Source organism: Tursiops truncatus, chromosome 19 (assembly GCF_011762595.2).
Source record: "Tursiops truncatus isolate mTurTru1 chromosome 19, mTurTru1.mat.Y, whole genome shotgun sequence".
Classification (NCBI taxonomy): Eukaryota; Metazoa; Chordata; class Mammalia; order Artiodactyla; family Delphinidae; genus Tursiops; species Tursiops truncatus.
In genome coordinates, this window is record NC_047052.1 from 28,781,128 (window position 1) to 28,803,782 (window position 22,655).

The following is a 22,655-nucleotide window of genomic DNA, read 5'->3' on the forward strand; positions in this document are numbered from 1 at the left end:
TGCTCACGGGGAGGGGTCTTCAAGAGCTACCCCCATCCACAGCCCTGTCCTGGGCTGTTCCCCTGGAGACCATGGGGCCTGGCTTCTGCAAGAAAACCTCAGCTGGAAGGAGCCAGGAGCAGAGTGAAGGACAAAACAGGAAGTGTGTGGCACACTGATTATAACAATCAAAGTATCTGAAAGGCAGCTCAGCAATTCCTAGCAGCACTTTAAAGCACAGTTCTGATTCCCCATTTGCATTACTTAGCATTTATTTTAAGGAAAATGATCATGGAGGCACACAAAAATCTCTAAAATGTTCGTGTTATTTATAACAGTAAAAATTGGAAATAACACAAGGTTCTAATATATGACATTGGGTAAATAAGGTATTTTTCATTCTTACAATGAAATACTATACTATACTCGACTATATACACAAAAAATATTAAAGAATAACTAATGGTGAGGGAAATATTTGTGTTATAATATTAAGGAAGTTTTTTTGTTTAAAAATTCATAGAGACAGATAGGTAGATAAATGATAGATGATAGATAGATAGATAGATAGATAGATTCATGGAAAAAAGACTAGAAAAATAAAACTGTCCATGGTGACAATCCCTGGCTAATGGGATTGTGGATGAATTTTTATTTTGGGAGAGTTATCTATGCTTTTCTTTTTTCTCCATTTTATAAAATAAAAACATTTTCCTCTGAAGATTCAACTACAAATCCAACATATGTTTTAAAAATACAGTAATAGTGTTAACCTTCTGCTCAACTGTGAGGCAGCTGGAGGGTTTCTAACAGCTCCCAGCGCCTTCTAATCTGGTTTTCCACCTTTGCTTCCCTCGGTGTCTCCCAACTGCCATTCCCACATCAGGCTCCCAGGTCGTGTCTGTGTTCCATTTCCCGGGTCCCATCCCCCCTTCCATCCTCCTTCCTCTCTCTACCTCTCCTCACCCAGCCCAGCTCCATCCTCAGCCCCAGACGCCGCTGCCCTCCTTCCTGAGATGAACAAGCCATCAGACCTCCCCAGAGGAGGCCTCTGACCTGTTCTTAGTGTTTGTGTCCCCTTGAATTGTAGATCTGGCTTCAAGCCAAATAATGACATTGCACCCAACTTCATGGTTGCCTCCTCTTATCCAGAATTTACACCCACCCCTACTTCCCAAGAGGAGTGAGGTGAGTACTAATAGTAAAATGATTAGGAAGGAGAGTAAGAGCTCAACCAACACAGGACAGGAGGAATGTCTCCGTTGCAGCCGTGGCTGGAGATATTGCCCCAGGATGCTAAGCTGAGCTCTGAGCTTCCTGCAGTCCAAGGAGAGTTTGGCCATAACTTTCCACCATCTGATGCTGCACAGAGTAGGGTCAGCCTTGAATCCAGGTCCCATGACTAGACTGGCTGGTCTGCAAGGGGTCCCATCGGTAGCCACATCAGGGCCAGGAACACTTACAAGAATAGAGACACTTTCCCCTCCTGCTGACTCTCCAAAGATGGTCACAGAGCCTGGATCCCCTCCGAAGTTGGCAATGTTCTCCTGGACCCAGTGCAGTGCGGCCAACTGGTCCAAGTGACCCCAGTTCCCCCGACTGTGTTCATCCCCTGTGCTGTAAGAGAACAGGGTGGGGTTGAGAGCAGACATGTCACAGCAGGGCTCTCAGGACCACAGATGGGGCTGGGGGTCTGGGTGAGCCTTCTGCAAGAGACTGGGCTTCCAGAGCCCTGACACTGGGGTCTTCACCTGCCTCCCATCCTGCAGCACTGTTCCGCTGTAGCGCTCTATACATCCATCCCACATCTATTTATTGAGCATCTACTATTCTACAATTCCAAAGGGAATTCCAGGCAGAAGAAACAGCACATGCAAAGGCCCTGGCATCCAGTGAACAAAAGTGTGAGTCTAGGACCTACAGCTACAGAGGGCCCTGAGGGCCTCGGTAAGGATGTCAATGTTATCTTGAGTAAGTTAGGAAGCCACTGCAGGGATGACATGATTCCATTTATGTCTTAAATGATCACTTTGGCTACTGTGTGGATCAGACACGGTGTAAAATAGCAGGGTTATAAAAGTAGGTGTTATTACAACAATCCAGGGGAGAGACACAGAGTGCTTTGAACAGGGTGACTACAAGGGAGGAGGTGAGAAGTGGCTGGATTCTGAACATATTGTAAAAGTGGAGCCAAGAGGATTTGCTGGTGACTGGATGTGGGGTATGAGAAAAAGAAAAGAATCCAAGTGCCCCCAGGCTTTTATCCTGAGTAACTGGAAGGGTGGAGCTGCCTGCAGCTGAGCAGGAGGCCCTGTGGAGAAAGGAGGAGGGTTTGGGGCAGGGGCATCGGGAGTCAAGGGTTAAGTTTGTCCGAGGAAGGGAGAGGTGCCCTCAGGTGTTCCGTGGGGATGGCAGGAGGTAGTTAATGATGTACCTGCTGGTTTCAAAGGAGAAATGGGCTAAAAATAGGGAGCCTGGAAGTGCCCCCTGAGGTCACTCAGGGAACCAGTGGGACAGAGAAGAAGATGCACACAGAGGATGAGACGGGGAGGGGAGGGTCCGGGAGGGGCCGAGAAGGAGCTGCCATGAGGGAGGAGGTGGCCAGGAGCCAAGAGCAGGAAATTTTTCAAAAAGGTTTGAGGGGTGACGTGCAGTTGCTGCCAAGGCTGGGCCGCTGGTGACCTGGACCAGAGCAGTGTGGTGTCTGGTCGGGGTGAAACCCTGACTGACGTGGTAGAGGAGAGCCTGGGGGAGAGGGAGGGGGGAGTGTACGCAGTTATACTGTAACTGGGAGCAGCCGTGGGCCGTGGGGGAAGGACATGAGGAGTCTCAGTGAAGGTGACACATCCCGGGACATGACTCGCCTGGGACAGCCCTCCTCCAGCCCATAGGTCTTTCCAGTGAGATGACCACCCCTCGCCCAGCCCACCCACCAGCCATCTGAGGGTAAGAGGTCCTGGGGCTGGTGCATTCAGAAAAGGCTCAGTAACTGTGCCTGCAGGAAGTCCGGTTCCTCTCCCCACGGACACTCCATGGAGGAGACTCGAGCCTTCGCTCATGCATGTGCCAAACTCCACGAAGGAAATGGGGTGAGTGGGCCCTACACTCCTCTCAGTAGATGTGTCCACTGGAGTCAGGTGCTCGTTACAGCCTCCAAGTTCCAGCCACCCGTTCCTCCACCTACAAGACTTTACGGAGCTCCCACGTGAGTCTGCTCCTTCTTTCCTTCCCCATGAGGTAAGACGTATAAGCCTCTAACTGCTGCACTGCATGTTAACTGTCACCTTACAGGTATGCAACATGCTGGGCAGCACAGGTGAAAAAGAGATGAGCATTTCAGACGAGGTAACATTTGGGTTGGGTTTTGCAGGAATAATAGGAGTTTGTCAGGCAGATTAGGCATTTTACATGCAAGTAAGTGGACCAGGGTGGCTGGGGAAGGAGAAGGTAGGTAGAGCCCAATTATGAGGGGACTTGCATGTCTTAGTAGGGAACCTAGCAAAGATCCCTTTGAGGGCTTGCATGACCAGAGTGGGGTCCTAGCACTCCCACACTGAGGGTCAATGTGCCGTGAGGAGAGTCCAGTGTCTTACCTGAAGAATCCCCAGATGCCCAGGCGGTACTGAATGGTCACCACCACCACGTTTTCATGGGCAGAGAGGGCCAGCCCATCATAGGTTGATGCCCCGCCCAACATCAGACCTCCTCCGTGGATCCACACCATCACCTGGATGGGGAGGAAGCAACCATACAGGGCACAGGAAGCAGAGCTGGGAAAGACCTCAAGAGGCTGTCTGGTTTGGTCATCTACCCGTTCTCCCAGCTGTGGCCCAACTCAGTGCACCCTGGCTGCCCCTGCCTGTCTCCCCTGCCTCAGTGCCACCTCCTGCCAGTGCTCTTCATGCTGAGAACATCATCATGGGAACAGCCAAGGCTAAGAGCGCCATCTTCTCCCCAACACTCCCACAGTCCTCACTCCCGGACCCCTCACGCAGCTCAGCACACTCCGCATGCAACAGCCCTTGGTTAGAAGCTTATTTCAGCTTCACCTTAGTTACCTTTTGTGTGGTGAAATAAACTTCTCATGTGAATGATGACCATGTCAAGAAGCACACGCCCTGGGTGGTACCTCTTCTTAATAGGCCTTTCCACTGCCTCCTCTGCTCCCCAAATCTCACCCATCCTCCAAAGCCCAGCCTAAAAGCCACCTCCTCTAAGAAGTCTTCAATCATCTGATGAATATGATTTGAAAACCTACTAGGTGCCAGGGACTGTGGTAAGGATTAAGGATCAGAGTGGGCATGACAATTCATAATGCATGGCCCTGAATTTAAAGAGTTCACATAGCAAGAAAGTGAGAATGGCTAAAATGATAGTATAATGATTTTGTTAATAAAAAAATCAAAGAACTCATACATGAACTATGTGTCAAGTACTGCTCTAAGCATTTAAAAATAAACCATCCACAAGATAGGGACTACTATTGTCCCATTTCACAGACAGGAAAACTGAGGCACTTAACCACCCTGAGGTCACGCAGCTCATAGGCGGTGGAGGCAGCACTTGAACCCAGGCAGTCTGGCTCCAGAGTCCACACGTCGAGCTGCCCAGCACACAGCAGCCAATGGCCATGGTGCAGTAGGCTGGCTGTTGGGGCAGGAGGAATTTCTTCCCTTCAACTCTAACTAATGCATCAGCAAGACTTGCCTCGTGTGCTGTGTCAGACACTGACATAAAGCTTGATATTCATCATTGAACACTTGTGTGTAATTATCCCTGATTTGAAGAAACAGAGCTGGGTCTCTCAGCTATTAAAAGGCAGAACCAGGATTTACACCCAGACCCTGCAGTTCCAGAGCCTGTATGCATAGTAGAGGTTCTCCAGTTTCAGGTTCCTGGAGCCCCTGCTCCTCCTCCATCTCTGATCCCTGCCTACCTCCGGGCAGAGGGACTGAGTGTGCAGTCACCTCTGAGTCCAGGCTGAGCCAAGGGCTGGCCAGCAGTGATTTGCTGAAGAAGCTAGTCCAGCTCTGTGCAACCCAGATGCTAAGATCCTCGAAGGCAGGGGCTGTGTGGTCATGGTTTTATGTTCCTCCTTTCTCTTAACCCCCAATTCTAGCTATGCATATGGGGGCGCTGAGTATGTACTAGGGGAATGAATGAATGCATGAATGAATGAACAATTGTCCCCACCTCTTTGAGCCCAGCATATGCAGGGCCACCTTCTAGTCACAAGTTCACAGATGCCCTCCTCCACATCTGGGCACCATGCCAGGGGTGTTCCTGGGAGATGGCTGGGTGCTCACACCCCGCCTGTCTCTACCCCACTGACCCCTCCTTTCCCAGCAGACCAGCCCCACCCTCCAGCCTGAGTCTGGAAGGCTGCCCCATCTCTGGGCTTCCATTTATTCTGCAAATGCTGACTCACTGGGACATCAGCTTGTGTCAAAGTAAATTACAAAGTGAAATTATCTACAATAAAATCTTGATAGTTGGCAAAGGCAAAGGAAAGGGCTTCTCTGTTGCTCCAGGCTCTGCATCCTCCACCTGTGACACTGAGACACTGAAAGTTTGTCAGAGAAGGTCTCTGTGTGCTGAGGAAAGGCCACCCACAGGCTCCACTTGCTAGTGTGTGTGTGTGTGTGTGTGTGTGTGTGTGTGTGTGTGTGTGTGTCAAAGAGCGTGACTTGAGATCAGGAGACCCGTGCTCTAGTCCTGCAACCCTACTCTGCGACCTCGCCTTCCCCTCACTGGGCTTCAGTTTCTCTATCTGTAACAGAACGGTTGGGTTGTTGGCTTATCTCCAAGATTCCTTCCAGCTCTGACTTTATTGGAAATTATGTCTTAGCCACCCTGGGTATCAGATTCCTAATATAACAATTAAGAGTAATCCTTCATGTCCATCTATTAGCATGAGAGACCTTAGAAAAATTAAAATGTTCATTACAGATGTACAGCAAACTCCCCCAGAGGCCCTATGTCTGTCACTAAGGGAAACTGAGGTGTGGAAAACCTGTGTTCCTCGATGTCAGGTTTGGCTGTGGTGGTAAAGAAAGCCCTGGGGCCCCTGGAACAGCCTGGGGCCCCTGGAACAGCCTTGGTTCAAGACACCCCAACCCAACACTGCCTTCATCCCCTTCCAGTCTACACCAGCCTTGACCATGTGTTCCCACTGCTTACCGGCAGCCTGCTTCTCTTCCTCAAGTCAGCAGGAGTGTAAATATTTAGGTAAAGACAGTCTTCGGAAAACCTGAGATTAATGTTCTCCTTTCTGTTGGTAAAGAGCTCTGAGATCACTTGCCCCGCCACTGGGTCTTGGGAGCACCTGGGAGAGGCAAGGAGAGAAATGAATTCTTGAAGTTCAATCAGAGCTGACCAAGGAGATGTCTCCTGTGGTCAGGCCAGGTCTTGGACTGGCAGGTTTAGGGCAGTAAATAGAGTTGTTCTCACCAGACTCAAGACACTGGGTTAGGTAGGAGGCTACCAGGGGCATCTGATGGGGGCTTCTCAGGCTCACCAAGGTCTCCCAGGACCAGGTATGGTGAGGCCTGACCCTCTTCCCTTCCTGGGGCCTTTGGGATGCCCTGAGTCAAGGAAGGAGGCTGCCTATACGCTGCTGGGCCTGGGAAAGGACCATTTCCTGCTTGCCCTGGGTCCAGACCAGCTCTCCGCTGGGCGCTGTATGATGCCCGCTGTAGGGTGACCATATTCTGCCAACAGGGAAACATGTTCTAGTCCACGGGAGACTTCCATAAACCAGGAGAAATCACCCAAACGGCAGTTATTTACGGCCTACAACAGGTCAGAGGTCAAATATTTATGGGGCAGCTTTAGAGGAACTACGCTCTAGTCCTGCCTCAGCCTAATTTTTTTTTTTTTTTTTTTTCCAGTACGCAGGCCTCTCACTGTTGTGGCCTTTCCCGTTGCGGAGCACAGGCTCCGGACGCGCAGGCTCAGCGGCCATGGCTCACGAGCCCAGCCACTCCACGGCATGTGGGATCTTCCCGGACCGGGGCACGAACCCGTGTCCCCTGCGTCGACAGGCGGACTCTGAACCACTGCGCCACCAGGGAAGCCCATGACTCAGCCTAATTTGCTGGGTTTCCTTAGGTGAATTCTTTGCCTGCTCTGGGCCCCAGTCTGCTCCTCTGTGTAAATGAGGGGAGTGATTTCCATAAGGGTCCTGCAGCACTAACATATTAAAATTCTATCATCAACCCATCACAGGCAAGAACTATTGGTTGCCCTAATAGGAGATTTTTTTTTTATCATTTAAATTTTATTTTATTTATATTTTTATACAGTAGGTTCTAATTAGTTATCTATTTTATACATATTAGTGTATATATGTCAATCCCAATCTCCCAATTCATCACACCACCACCACCACTCCCCACTTGGTGTCCATACGTTTGTTCTCCATATCTTTGTCTCTATTTCTGCCCTGCAAACCGGTTCATCTGTACCATTTTTCTAGATTCCACATATATGTGTTAATATACGATATTTGTTTTTCTCCTTCTGACTTACTTCACTCTGTATGACAGTCTCTAGATTCATCCACGTCTCTACAAATGACCCAATTTCATTCCTTTTTATGGCTGAGTAATATTCCATTGTATATATGTACCACATCTTCTTTATCCATTTGTCTGTCGATGGGTATTTAGGTTGCTTCCATGAGCTGGCTATTGTAAATAGTGCTGCAATGAACATTGGGGTGCATATGTCTTATTGAATTATGGTTTTCTCAAGGTATATGCCCAGTAGTGGGATTGCTGGGTCATATAGTAATTCTATTCTTAGTTTTATAAGGAACCTCCATACTGTTCTCCATAGTGGCTGAATCAATTTACATTCCCACCAACAGAGCAAGAGGGTTCCCTTTTCTCCACATCCTCTCCAGCATTTGTTGTTTGTAGATTCTTTGATGATGGCCATTCTGACTGGTGTAGGGTGATACCTCAATGTAGTTTTGATTTGCATTTCTCTAATAATTAGTGATGTTGAGCATCTTTTCATGTGCCTCTTGGCCATCTGTATTCTTCTTTGGAGAAATGTCTGCTTAGGTATTCTGCCCATTTTTTGATTTGTTTGTTTGTTTTTTTATTAATTTAATTTATTTTTTTAACATCTTTATTGGAGTATAACTGCTTTACAATGGTGTGTTAGTTTCTGCTTTATAACAAGGTGAATCAGCCATACATACACATATATCCTCATATCTCTTCCCTCTTGCATCTCCCTCCCACCCTCCCTAACCCACCCCTCTAGGTGGTCACAAAGCACTGAGCTGATCTCCCTGTGCAACGCGGCTGCTTCCCACTAGCTACCTGTTTTACCTTTGGTAGTGTATATATGTCCATGCCACTCTCTCACTTTCTCCCAGCTTACTCTTCACCTTCCCCGTGTCCTCAAGTCTGTTCTCTAGTAGGTCTGTATCTTTATTCCCATCCTGCCCCTAGGTCCTTCATGACCATTTTTTTCCTTAGATTCCATATATATGTGTTAGCATACGGTATGTTTTTCTCTTTCTGATCTGACTTACGTCACTATGTATGACAGACTCTAGGTCCATCCACCTCACTACAAATAACTCAATTTCATTTCTTTTTATGGCTGAGTAATATTCCATTGTATATATGTGCCACATCTTCTTTATCCATTCATCTGTAGATGGACACTTAGGTTGCTTCCACGTCCTGGCTATTGTAAATAGAGCTGCAATGAACATTGTGGTACATGACTCTTTTTGAATTATGTTTTTCTCAGGGTATATGCCCAGTAGTGGGATTGCTGGGTCGTATGGCAGTTCTATTTTTATTTTTTTTTTTTTTTTTTTTTGTCCCAGGGAGTTCATCTCCTTTATTTATTTATTTATTTTTATTTATTTATTTTTTTGGTACGTGGGCCTCTCAATGTTGTGGCCTCTCCCGTTGAGGTGCACAGGTTCCGGACGCGCAGGCTCAGCGGCCATGGCTCACGGGCCCAGCCGCTCCGCGGCATGTGGGATTTTCCCGGACCGAGTTACGAACCCGCGTCCCCTGCATCGGCAGGTGGACTCTCAACCACTGTGCCACCAAGGAAGCCCCTCTATTTTTAGTTTTTTAAGGGATCTCCGTACTGTTCTCTATAGTGGCTGTATCAATTTACTTTCCCACCAACAGTGTAAGAGGGTTCCCTTTTCTCCACATCCTCTCCAGCATTTATTGTTTGTAGATTTTTTGATGATGGCCATTCTGACTGGTGTGAGGTGATACCTCATTGTAGTTTTGATTTGCATTTCTCTAATGATTAGTGACGCTGAGCATCCTTTCATGTGTTTGTTGGCAATCTGTATACCTTCTTTGGAGAAATGTCTATTTAGGTCTTCTACCCATTTTTGGATTGGGTTGTTTGTTTTTTGATATTGAGCGGCATGAGCTGCTTGTAAATTTTGGAGATTAATCCTTTGTCAGTTGCTTCATTTGCAAATATTTTCTCCCATTATGAGGTTTGTCTTTTCGTCTTGCTTATGGCTTCCTTTGCTGTGCAAAAGCTTTTAAGTTTAATTAGGTCCCATTTGTTTATTTTTGTTTTTATTTCCATTACTCTAGGAGGTGGGTCAAAAAAGATCTTGCTGTGATTTTTGTCAAAGACTGTTCTTCCTATGTTTTCCTCTAAGAATTTTATAGTGTCCGCTCTTATATTTAGGTCTTTAATCCATTTTGAGTTTATTTTTGTGTATGGTGTTAGAGAGTGTTCTAATTTCATTCTTTTACATGTAGCTGCCCAGTTTTCCCAGCACCACTTATTGAAGAGATTGTCTTTTCTCCATTGTATATCCTTGCCTCCTTTGTCAGAGATTAGTTTACCATAACTGCGTGGGTTTATCTCTGGGCTTTCTATTCTGTTCCATTGATCTATATTTCTGTTTTTGTGCCAGTACCATATTGTCTGGATTACTGTAGCTTTGTAGTATAGTCTGAAGTCAGGGAGTCTGATTCCTCCAGTTCTGTTTTTTACCCCTCAAGATTGCTTTGGCTATTCGGGGTCTTTTGTGTTTCCATACACATTTTAAGATTTTTTGTTCTAGTTCTATAAAAAATGCCATTGGTAATTTGATAGGGATTGCACTGAATCTGTAGGTTGCTTTGGGTAGTAGAGTCATTTTCACAATATTAATTCTTCCAATCCAAGAACATGGTATATCTCTCCATCTGATTGTGTCATCTTCGATTTCTTTCATCAGTGTCTTATAGTTTTCTGAGTACAGGGCTTTTACCTCCTTAGGTGGTTTATTTCTAGGTATTTTATTCTTTTTGTTGCAATGGTGAATGGGATTGTTTCCTTAATTTCTCTTTCTGATCTTTCACTGTTAGTGTATTGGAATGCAAGAGATTTCTGTGCATTAATTTTGGATCCTGCAACTTTACCAAATTCATTGATTAGCTCCAGTAGTTTTCTGGTGGCATCTTTAGGATTATCTCTGTATAGTATCACGTCATCTGCAAACAGTGACAGTTTTACTTCTTCTTTTCCAATTTGTATTCCTTTCATTTCTTTTTCTTCTCTGATTTCTGTGGCTAGGACTTCCAAAACTTTGTGGAATAATAGTGGTGAGAGTGGACATCCTTGTCTTGTTCCTGTTCTTAGAGGAAATGCTTTCAGTTTTTCACCATTGAGAATGATGTTTGCTGTGGGTTTGTCGTATATGGCCTTTATTATGTTGAGGTAGGTTCCCTCTATGCCCACTTTCTGGAGAGTTTTTTATCATAAATCAGTGTTGAATTTTGCCAAAAGCTTTTTCTACATCTATTGAGATGATCATATGGTTTTTATCCTTCAGTTTGTTAATACGGTGTATCACATTGATTGATTTGCATATACTGAAGAATCCTTGTGTCCTTGGGATAGATCCCAGTTGGTCATGCTGTATGATTCTTTTAATGTGTTATTGGATTCTGATTGCTAGTATTTTGTTGAGGATTTCTGTGGTTATATTCATCAGTGATATTGGGCTGTAATTTTCTTTCTTTGTAGTATCTTTATTTGGTTTTGGTATCAGGGTGATGGTGGCCTCGTAGAATGAGTTTGGGAGCGTTTCTTCCTTTGCAATTTTTTGGAAGAGTTTGAAAAGGATGGGTGTTAGCTATTCTCTAAATGTTTCATAGAATTCACCTGTGAAGCCATCTGGTCCTGGGCTTTTGTTTGTTGGAAGATTTTTAATTACAGTTTCAATTTCATTACTTGTGATTGGTCTATTCATATTTTCTGTTTCTTCCTGGTTCAGTCTTGGAATGTTATACCTTTCTAAGAATTTGTCCCTTACTTCCAGGTTGTCCATTTTATTGGCATAGAGTTGCTTGTAGTAGTCTCTTATGATGGTTTGCATTTCTGCGGTTTCTGTTGTAACTTCTCCTTTTTAATCTAATTTTATTGATTTGAGTCCTTTCCCTCTTTTTCTTGATGAGTCTGGCTAAAGGTTTATCAATTTTGTTTATCTTCTCAAAGAAGCATCTTTTAGTTTTATTGATCTTTGCTACTGTTTTGTTTCTATTTCATTTACTTCTGCTCTGGTCTTTATGAATTCTTTACTTCTATTAACTCTGGGTTTTGTTTGTTCTTCTTTCTCTAGTTCCTTTAGGTGAAAGTTTAGATTGTTTATTTGAGATTTTTCTTGTTTCTTGAGGTAGCATTGTATTGCCACAAGCTTCCTTCTTAGAACTCCTTTTGCAGCATCCCATGTGTTTTGGATCGTCATGTTTTCATTGTCATTTGTCTCTAGGTATTTTTTGATTTCCTCTTTGATTTCTTCAGTGATCTCTTGGTTATTTAGTAATGTATTGTTTATCCTCCAAGTGTTTGTGTTTTTTACGTTTTTTTCCCTGTAATTGATTTCTAATCTCATAGTGCTGTCGTCAGAAAAGATGCTTGATATGATTTCAATTTTCTTAAATTTACTGAGGCTTGATTTGTGACACAAGATGTAATCTATCCTAGAGCATGTTCCACGTGCACTTGAGAAGAAAGTGTAAGTCTGCCATTTTTGGATGGAATATCCTATAAATATCAATTAAATCTATCTGGTCTATTGTGTCATTTAAAGCTTCTGTTTCCTTATTAATTTTCTGTTTGGATGATCTGTCCATTGGTGTAAGTGAGGTGTTTAAGTCTCCCACTATTATTGTGTTAGTGTCGATTTCCTCTTTTATAGCTGTTAGCATTTGCCTTACGTATTGAGGTCCTCCTATGTTGGGTGCATATATATTTATAATTGTTATATCTTCTTCTTAGATTGATCCCTTGATCATTATGTATTGTCCTTCCTTCTCTCTTGTAACATTCTTTATTTTAAAGTCTATTTTATCTGATATGAGTATTGCTACTCCAGCTTTCTTTTGCTTTCCATTTGCATGGAATATCTTTTTCCATCCCTTCACTTTCAGTCTGTATGTGTCCGTAGGTCTGAAGTGGGTCTCCTGTAGACAGCATATATACAGGTCTTGTTTTTGTATCCATTCAGTGAGCCTGTGTCTTTTGGCTGGAGCATTTAATCCATTCACATTTAAGGTAATTATCAATATGTATGTTCCTATTACCAATTTCTTAATTGTTATGGGTTTGTTTTTGTAGGTCCTTTTCTTCTCTTGTGTTTCCCACTTAGAGAACTTCCTTTAGCACTTGTTGCAGAGCTGGTTTGGTGGTGCTGAATTCTCTTAGCTTTTGCTTGTCTCTAAAGCTTTTGATTTCTCCATCGAATCTGAATGAGATCCTTGCCGGGTAGAGTAACCTTGGTTGTAGGTTCTTCCCTTTCATCACTTTAAATATATTGTGTCACTCCCTTCTGGCTTGTAGAGTTTCTGCTGAGAAATCAGCTCTTAACCTTATGGGAGTTCCCTTGTATGTTATTTGTCATTTTTCCCTTGTTGCTTTTAATAGTTTTTCTTTGTCTTTAATATTTGTCAATTTGATTACTATGTGTCTCAGCGTGTTTCTCCTTGGGTTTATCCTGTCTGGGACTCTCTGCATTTCCTGGACTTGGGTGGCTATTTCCTCTCCCATGTTAGAGAAGTTTTCGACTATAATCTCTTCAAATATTTTCTGGGGTCCTGTTTCTCTCTCTTCTCCTTCTGGGACTCCTATAATGCGAATGTTGGTGCATTTAATGTTGTCCCAGAGATCTCTTAGGCTGTCTTCATTTCTTTTCATTCTATTTTCTTTATTCTGTTCCGTGGCAGTGAATTCCATCATTCTGTCTTCCAGGTCACTTATCTGTTCTTCTGCCTCAGTTATTCTGCTATTGATTCCTTCCAGTGTATTTTTCATTTCAGTCATTGTATTGTTCATCTCTGTTTTTTCTTTAATTCTTCTAGGTCTTTGTTAAACATTTCTTGCATCTTCTCAATCTTTGCCTCCATTCTTTTTCTTAGGTCCTGGATCATCTTCACTATCATTATTCTGAATTCTTTTTCTGGAAGATTGCCCATCTGCACTTCATTTAGTTGTTTTTCTGGGTTTTATCTTGTTCCTTCATCTGGAACATATTCCTCTGCCTTTTCATTTTGTCTCTCTTTCTGTGAATGTGGTTTTCGATCCATAGGCTGCAGGACTGTAGTTCTTTTTGCTTCTGCTGTCTGCCCTCTGTTGGATGAGGCTATCTAAGAGTCTTGTACAAGCTTCCTGATGGGAGGGACTGGTGGTGGTAGAGCTGGGTGTTGCTCTGGTGGACAGACCTCAGTAAAACTTTAATCTGCTTGTCTGCTGATGGGTGGGGCTGAGTTCCCTCCCTGTTGGTTGTTTGGCCTGAGGCAACCCAGCACTGGACCCTGCAGGCTATTTGGTGAGGCTAATGGTGGACTCTGGGAGGGCTCACACCAAAGAGTCCTTCCCAGAACTTCTGCTGCCAGTGTCCTTGTCCCTGCAGTGAGCCACAGCCGCCCCCCACCTCTGCAGGAGACCCTCCAACACTAGCAGGTAGGTCTGGTTCAGTTTCCTATGGGGTCACTGTTCCTTCCCCCTGGGTTCTCATACGCACACTACTTTGTGTGTGCCCTCCAAGAGTGGAGTCTCTGTTTCCCCCAGTCCTGTCAAAGTCCTGAAATCAAATCCCACTAGCCTTCAAAGTCTAATTCTCTGGGAATTCCTCCTCCTATTGCCAGGCCCCCAGGTTGGGAAGCCTGACGTGGGGCTCAGAACCTTCCCTCCAGTGAGTGGACTTCTGTGGTATAAGTGTTCTCCAGTTTGTGAGTCACCCACCCAACGGTTATGGGATTTGATTTTATTGTGATTGTGCCCCTCCTACAGTCTCATTGTGGCTTCTCCTTTGTCTTTGGATGTGGGGTATCTTTTTGGTGAGTTCCAGTGTCTTCCTGTCAATGATTGTTCAGCAGTTAGTTGTGATTCCAGTGCTCTCTCACCAACTGTTGTTTTAAATACTCCTTATGTATTAACTCATTTAATCTTCACATCAGCCCCATGATTTAGGTTCTATTATTATCCACATTTTACAGTTGAGAAACTGAGGCACAGAGATATTAGAGAATTTGCCCAAGGTCACACAGCCAGAAAGAACCATACTATGTAGTGCTTATGTTTCCAAGGACCTTATAAGCCACATTTCCAGATCTCAGTGTCCCCACAAAACAGCATGACTGCCTCCAGTATGTCGACGAGATAACTGAAGCACTGAGGTGCTTGGATGACACAGCTGTCAATTGGCAGAGTCAGAGCTCCAAAGATAAACTCTTGATTTCCATCCCGGGGGAACTTTCCCCAGATCATCAAAGCAAGGGGCGTAATATTCATAAAAGAAGACAATCAAAAGTTTAAAAAGAGAAAAATAAGGCAATGTCACTAGTATTCAGATAAATGTAGAATAAAGAGAATAATCATATATATAATGACGAAGATAATAAAAATTATCGTTATTTTGCCTATTCAATAGCCCAAAATCATTTTTAATAACCCAAAACATTGTTTAAAATTCAGTTAATGGAGGTTTTCATATATTAAATAAAGGGGTGCAGTTGGAGTATTTCTGAAGGGAAATTTTAAAAATACTCTTACTCGGAAATGTTATTTCTTAGAACTTATCCAAAAATATTTATGAACATGCATGAAGATTTAGCTACAGGATATTCATCATAGTGCTACTTATATTATCAAAATCATCAAGAACAATTAATAATCCCAAATAAAAGGTGCAGTAAATAAATTATGATTCAATATGCAACGTAATGCAGCTATTAAATGTCGGGGTGTGATATTTAATGACATAGAATGATGTTCATGATATACGTTCATGAGCAAAACAGGCATCTAAAGTATCTGTCTTGGGGTTTCCCTGGTGGCGCAGTGGTGAAGAATCTGCCTGCCAATGCAGGCGACATGGGTTCCAGTCCTGGTCCGGGAAGATCCCACATGCCGTGGAGCACCTAAGCCTGTGAGCCACAACTACTGAGCCCATGCGCCACAACTACTGAAGCCCGCGTGCCTAGAGCCTGTGCTCCATAACAGGAGAAGACACTGCAATAAGAAGCCCGCGCACCACAACGAAGAGTAGCCCCCGCTGGCTGCAACTACAGAAAGCACGCATGCAGCAACGAAGACCCAGCGCAGCCAAAAATAAATAAATTAAAATAAATAAATAAAGTAAAGTATCTGTATCGTGTAATATGATATTGTGATATAAGAAGAAATATGTATTTGATCTTTGTCCAGTTTCTGCTGAAGAGCTCTTTTTTTTTTTTTTTTTTTTATTGCCATAGGCAGGCCTCTCACTGTTGTGGCCTCTCCCGTTGCAGAGCACAGGCTCCGGACGCGCAGGCTCAGCGGCCATGGCTCACGGGCCCAGCCGCTCCGCGGCATGTGGGATCTTCCCGGACCGGGGCACGAACCCACGTCCCCTGCATCGGCAGGCGGACTCTCAACCACTGCGCCACCAGGGAAGCCCTGAAGAGCTCTTAAAACCCTTGAAATCTCCTGAGTGGTGTATACTGTTGGGTTAATGAGGTCACTTTTGGACCTCATCTAAGAGCAGGAACTGGTTGCCAGAGGAACAATCATGTGATTAGAGGGTTGGAACTTTGCGCCACAGCCCCCTGACCTCTGGAAAGGGGAGATGGGCTGGAGAGGGATCAATCACCAGTGACCAATGCTTTCAGTCATCCTGCCCATGTAATGAGGGCTCCATAAAACCCAAAAGGACAGGGTTCAGAGGGCGTCCTGGCTGGTGAACCAGAACTCTTCTAAGTGCCACCGTGCTGGGTCCCAAACTCCAGAAGGATGGATGGATGCTCCTTTGTTAGGGACCTCACCTTATGGATATCTTCATCTGGCTAGTGGCTTGTATCGTTTAATATCCTTCATAATAAACTGGTAATCTAGTGAGAAAACTAATTTCCTGAGTTCTGTGAGCTGCTACGGCAAATTAATAGAACCTAAGGAGGGGGTCACAGGAACCTCTAATTTATAGCCAGTTGGTCAGAAGCATAGGTGACGACTTGGACTTGGAACTGGCATCGAAGCAGAGGGAGCTATTGTGGAGCTGAGCCCTTAATCTGTGGAATCTGATGCTATCTCTAGGAAGAGAGCGTTAGAATTAGCTAAATTGTTGGACACACATATGGTGTGTAAGAATTGCTTTTTGGTGCGGGGGGAAAAAACACACACATTAGAATTGGGTACAGAAAATTATGTGATTACATTTTAAGGGAGAAATTATGCAACAGATAAAAGACTGGAAAAATAGAATCTAAAATATGAACAACAGTTCTTGCTCGGTGGTGTATGCTTTTCATTTTCTTACCTTTACTTACCTATATTTTCTCACTTTTATGTAATAAGTATGTATTACTTATTACTTGCAATCAGGAAATTAAATGTATACTTGCAATAAAAATAAATAAAACATATTAATTGCAATCAGGAAATAAAAAGAATGAATATTATTTTAAAGGAATGGAAGAAGTAAGGAAGGAAGGGAGTAAGGAGAGAAGAGAAGAAAAGAAAATTCAGCAAGAGGCAGGACCCTGGAAATTATTAGAAATCTCTTGCTGAGATAAATATGGTCTGAATCAATGCTTGTAGACATCTAAGGTGCCTTGGTGGACAGTTGTGAGTCTTCTTGCCCAACCTGACCAGCTAACTAGAACACATCAACCATCGTTCTGCTTGTGACTAGGTAGCCAGACACATTTGGGAGTTGAGAACTTGCCCAGTCAACACCCCAAAGCACTACCCATCCACACATCTCCTGGCCCACCTCACTTCCCACTACGGTAAAGTTCAAGAAGGAAAATGAATAGAACTGTGAAAATTAATAAAGAGAACCCGCACTAAAATGGAATCTGGAGGTGAGGAGGGGGAGATCTCAGGAAGATATCACTCCACCTCAATACAGATCCCCCTAGGAAGAGACATACTGTGCACCTCTGACCAGAAGTGACACGACTTTACCACAAGAAAGATTTCCTCCTCGCTTGGCAACAGCTCAGCCAATCAGAGACTATCATTACTCAGCCAATTAAAAGCCACTACATAACAAACTCCCAGTTTCCTCCAATGGACTTTTGTTTATAACGGTGTCTTCTAACTTCCCCTTTGCCTCTATAAAAGAGTCTCCTTTCCTTTTACCAGACTTGCATGTGGTTTGCCATAGTTGCATGTCCCCAATTGTGATTCTTGGCTGCTCCCAAATAAATCTCTGGTTTTGCTGGTAAAATATCTGGTTGTTTTATTGTTTTAGGTTAACAGAATCATTACTTTTGAAACCCCTCACCTGCTCAACTTTCTGTTTTTTTCCACAGCACTTATCATATTCTAACATACTGTATAGTCTATTTACTAATTTGCATATTGTTTACTATCTATCTGCCCCTGCTAGAATGCAAGCTCCATGAAGGTGGGATCTTTGTTCTGTTCACTAATAGATTCCAGGAAACTAGAAAATGCCTGGCAAAGTTGCTCAATAAATATTAGTTGAATAAAGGGCTCTAGAATGCTGTGAGAGTTCTGAAATGTTTGTAAGGACCTACAATATCTTAGGATTCCAGAACAAAGTATGAGCCACTCAGAGGATCGCCTTGGCTCCTTCCTGCATCCCTTTGAGGCTAACATCCCCACTGGAAGATGCCAAAGTCACACCTTGACTTACATGGGAGGGTAAGAGGTGGTATTCTTCACGAAGATCCATGGTTCTGCAGGCTGCGGCGGAGCAAACCTCAAGGATCCAAGAGGGGGCCTGGCAAAAGGGACTCCTAGGAAAACAGCCACAGGATGTGCAAAACCTTCTAAGCTGACATATTTCCCCAGGACTCTGCCCTGCGCGGTGTCCACAACAGGCGGTGAGGGTGGTTGCCCTGCTGGACATTGAGAGGAAATGAGAACATGTCAGTGGTGAAGGTGTGAACCGGATTCTGGGTGAATTTTGTTACTTTTGCCACGTGATCTTGAATGTCCCCTCAACTCTCTAAGCCTCAGTTTCTTCTTATGTAAGAGAGAGTGAAGCTAACTGTCCTTCCTAACTCACAGCGCTATCTGAAGGAGCGAATTGGAATTGGAGGTATAACAGCATCAAATAAGACATAAATGCAAAAAGGAGAGCCACTGGGAATGAAGAAGGCATTCAGTTTCCACACTTAGGAGCATCTAGAAACAATCACTGGACGCTGGTGCCGAGCTGCACGCTGGATGAGAGGATGAACAAGAGCAGGCTGCTCTTCTCAGAAATCTGGCCTTATGTGGAGGATGAGCCACATACATACCTGACCCTACTGCTGGGAAGAAAGTGGTCCGTGTCCTGAGAGACGTACCAAGTAAGGTGCCATAGGAGACAGAAGAGGGAGCGAGGCCTTCTGACTGGTGGCTTCATGGAGGCAGTGACCTTGGAGCTGGGACTTGCAGTAGTGGAAGGAGTGACAAGGGGAGGTGGAAGAGGGTGCTTAAAGGTATAAACAGAGATGAGATTGTGCAGAGGTGAGGCTCTGCGACAGCAAAGTGCAAGACCTGCTTGAGGAAGAGCGATTGGCCCATTTGGGTCAGGAAGAGTAATGGGGGAGGAACATAACCCTGGATGAGACAGGTTCATGTCTGGGAGAGTCTCAAATGCCAGGCCAGTGATTCGGGCTTTATTTAGTGGGTAAATGAGCAGCAGTGAACCATACTGGAGTAAAAGAGAGTGACACAATCAGCTTGAAGAGGCCCCTTCTGCTGGCTCTGAGCACGGTCATGCAGAGGGAGTGAGATGGGCCCAGATTCCATCTGTCCCCTTCTCGTGGAGCAGACAGTTCTTTCTCACTGAGCTGAAATGCGTCTCCCTGAAGCTGTCACATCAGTCCTGGTCCTACCTGCTCTGGGACATCCTGCACCTTCATGTGACAGGCAGCCTTAGTGACCCATGTTCATACCCATCCCTCAAGTCTTCTCTTGTCCGTCCTCAACAGCTTCAGTTTGTTTAAGCATCCTAACAGGAAACGATTTCCAGCCTCTCATCCTCCCAATTGTTCCCCTTTAGATATAGACACAAGGTCAACTTCTCTCTCAAAGTATGTGGCCAGAATAGAAAAGAATAACCCAGATTTGGCCTTACAGACAAATCCGATGATAACCCTCAAGAGAGATGAAGTGGACAGATGTCCAACTGGCAAGGGTGAAAAAACGGGCGATTGGCTGAGAGGTATAGGCAATACTGGTAACAGCAGCAGTTACCACTTGTGTTATATGTAATGTTTGTATACTGAGCACTTACTATGTGCTACATGGGCATTCCATTTCCTTTAAACTAATCTTCACAAAAGCCTTGCTAGGTAGACATCAATATGCCCATTTTTCAGATGAAGTAACTGAGGAAATGGAGGCAGCCAGTATGGACTTTCTTTTTTAAAAATTTTTATTTATTTTTGGCTGTGTTGGGTCTTAGTTTCTGTGTGTGGGCTTTCTCTAGTTGTGGTGAGTGGGGGCTACTCTTCATTGCAGTGCATGGGCTTCTCATTGGGTGACTTCTCTTGTTGCAGAGCATGGGCTCAAGGCACGTGGCTTCAGTAGTTGCAGCGTATGGGCTCAGTAGTTGTGGCATACGGGCTCTAGAGTGCAGGCTCAGCAGTTGGGGCGCACGCGCTTAGTTTCCACAGCATGTGGGATCTTCCCAGACCAGGGCTCAAACCCGTGTCCCCTGCATTGGCAGACGTATTCTTAACCACTGTGCCACCAGGGAAGTTCCCAGTATGGACTTTCTAAAGATGGAAGTGGCATGGCCCTGCCAGGGGTAAACAGCAGTAAGGGAAAAATCTGCCCCTAATTTGGTTCTTACTCTGCTCTTACCCTCAGTTCCAGGCCTCTCACAGTGTCATAGGCCCAGGAAGAAGAGAAAACCCAGTGGAGCCTGGGCTGTCAGTGCACTGACAGCCAGAGCACTGGCTCTGGACTCAGGAGTTAGAGATAGAATTCAGAGCATGATTTTCCGGTTGACCTTGGGCATGTACATTTCCCTCTCTGAGTCTCAGTTTCCCCACCTATAAAATGGCACAGATGCATTCTGAGGTCCCTTGCTGCACCCTTGTATTAACCAGGTCTTTTATGTTCTGTATTCTGATGCCTTGATATCTGGGGCCTTGCTGATTCTGGAGGGACTGCCCCTCCCAGAGTTCGCCAATCCCTAATGATAGGAATGAACTTCCCCTTCAAGCGTGCCAGAGCCTGTACCCCAACTACCTTCTTTACCAGGCCCTCCACATCTGGCCACTATCATCCTGCCCTAATCACTCCAGGCCAAGTACCTGACAACTGTGCAGTCCCTAAGCCCCAGAACCTGTTGAAATTGGCTACTTTGCCAATCCCAAACCTGCATATCCTGCCTCACCTCTTCCATCCCCCCAGCAACCAAGATAAAGCCCCTCACCCCCAGTTCCTCCTTCTTCCCTGTGTCTCATGACCCACCCAGGGCTTCACCTCCAGGCCCCCCATGGTAGTTCCGTACTCCTTCCTCTGGGGAAATTGAGTCATAAACCATCTTTTCAATGACAGTTGGTTCCTGATCTGTGGGCCTTAGAATACCCCAAATTGTCTATTAATACACTGTCTTTCTTTTTCTGGCTGCCCTGCGAGGCATGTGGGATCTTAGTTCCCTGAGCAGGGATCAAACCTGCGCCCCCTGCAGTAGAAGTGCAGAGTCTTTAACCACTGGACCGCCAGGGAAGTTCCAATATACTTTTTTTTTTTTTCAGTACACTGTCTTTTAAAACAACTTCTTTATCCCTTTTTTGCACTCTCTCCATTCCAGGCACTCTCTCAGAAACAACAGCCCATTTCAACCTCACAACAGCCTAATGATATAGATACAGCTTTCACCCCCATTTTATAGAGGGGGAAACTGAGGCACAGAAAAAGGAAGTCCTTTGCCTAAGCTCACAGTGCTAGTAAGTGCTGAGCTGGGATGCAAACCCACACACTCTGCCTCCAGAGGCGATATTAATATTCTGGTAAGCTAAGCTCCAGGATTTGGCCACGTCCGTATTAGTAATCAAGAGGAAAAGATATGGAACTCTCCCAAGTCCTCAGCTGGAGGTTGAGGTTAGCTGGTTGTCCAACCAGGAGGTTAGCTGGTTGTCCTCCTCTGGTGTGGCGGCGTGCAGCCGAGTCTAGGGTGTTTATCGTCCACTGTGCCTCCTGCTGCGGGGGACCAGCTGGGCTAGACGGTCCAAGTCCACAGAGCGTGCGCTGCTGCAGAACCGCCCCTGTCACTCCTTCCCCTTGTCCCACACAAGGATTTCCAAAGGTCCCCCGCTATTTGAATTTAGGAGGACTCACCCAAAGCCGTGAAAGTGGTGAGGGAGGACAAGACCAGAGCGAAGAGCCACATCGTGGAAGGACAGCAGCTCCTGTGCCCGCAGGTCTCGGCCCTGCTCCGAGGGGCTGTTCCAGTCCCCGCCCCCAGCTCTCTGCACAGGCTCCCGCCCCAGTTGCTCAGTAGCCTAATCTGGAAATAACAGAAAAGCTCTCCCACGCTTCCCCGTGGGCTGCTGTTTAGGGCTGTAAGCCACGCCCACCCAGAATTTACCTTATTTTAAATCAAGAGCCCGGACTTTACTCTCCAATTACAGGTAGCCACCTACAGGTTCAACGATTTGTTTCGTAAGTGTTTCTCCCTTCCTGGACTCTAACCTTAGTGTACTGTGGGCTACCAAGGCAGACACAAGCACACAGAGGTCTTTGGACCAGGGGAGGCTGTGGTCTGGGGTCCTCAGAACAATTTGAAAACTTTCAGAGCAACTCCCAGACCCACAGCTGCCCAGCTGGGGAATTAAGGGCAAATCTTTTCATTTCCCTGGGCTTCTATTTCATAGAGTTTCATGCTCTTATTTTAGAAACATCTTAAATTTCATTCAGTCTCCCTTCTGATGCCTAAATTAACTTCACAATATTCCTGCTAAGTGACTCAGCCTCCTGTTGCACACCTGCAGGGTCAGGGAACTCATTACCTCTCCAGGCAGGGATCTTTGGACAGAATGTTCTTACAATAAAGGGACTCCATCTCTCCATAGTCTTTGGTTCTAATTATTCATTCATCCATCCCTCCATCTTTCCTTCCATTTATTCATTATTTCATTTATTCATTCATTCTCCAAACATTTACCAAATGCCTGGCACTATGCTAAGTGCAATGGATACAAAGATAAATTCAAGACATGTTCCATCTC

At 45.0% G+C, this 22,655-nt stretch overlaps 1 protein-coding gene and 1 non-coding gene across 2 annotated transcripts in view; both read right to left on the reverse strand.

Annotated features, from left to right (window-relative positions):
* CES1 (carboxylesterase 1) overlaps nucleotides 1–22,194 on the reverse strand; it is a 37,174-nt gene extending 14,980 nt beyond the window's left edge. The window contains exons 1-5 of the mRNA XM_033845130.1: nucleotides 21,766–22,194; nucleotides 18,116–18,323; nucleotides 6,160–6,304; nucleotides 3,573–3,706; nucleotides 1,443–1,596 (exon numbers count right to left, since the gene is read on the reverse strand). Of these exons, the coding sequence (XP_033701021.1) occupies nucleotides 1,443–1,596; nucleotides 3,573–3,706; nucleotides 6,160–6,304; nucleotides 18,116–18,323; nucleotides 21,766–21,817 (693 nt within the window). The 5' untranslated portion in view covers nucleotides 21,818–22,194. The remainder of the gene's footprint in view (nucleotides 1–1,442; nucleotides 1,597–3,572; nucleotides 3,707–6,159; nucleotides 6,305–18,115; nucleotides 18,324–21,765) is intronic.
* TRNAR-UCU (transfer RNA arginine (anticodon UCU)) lies at nucleotides 21,080–21,153 on the reverse strand. Its single transcript has one exon. It is a non-coding gene; the product is annotated as a tRNA-Arg (tRNA).
* Nucleotides 22,195–22,655: the final 461 nt, after the last annotated feature.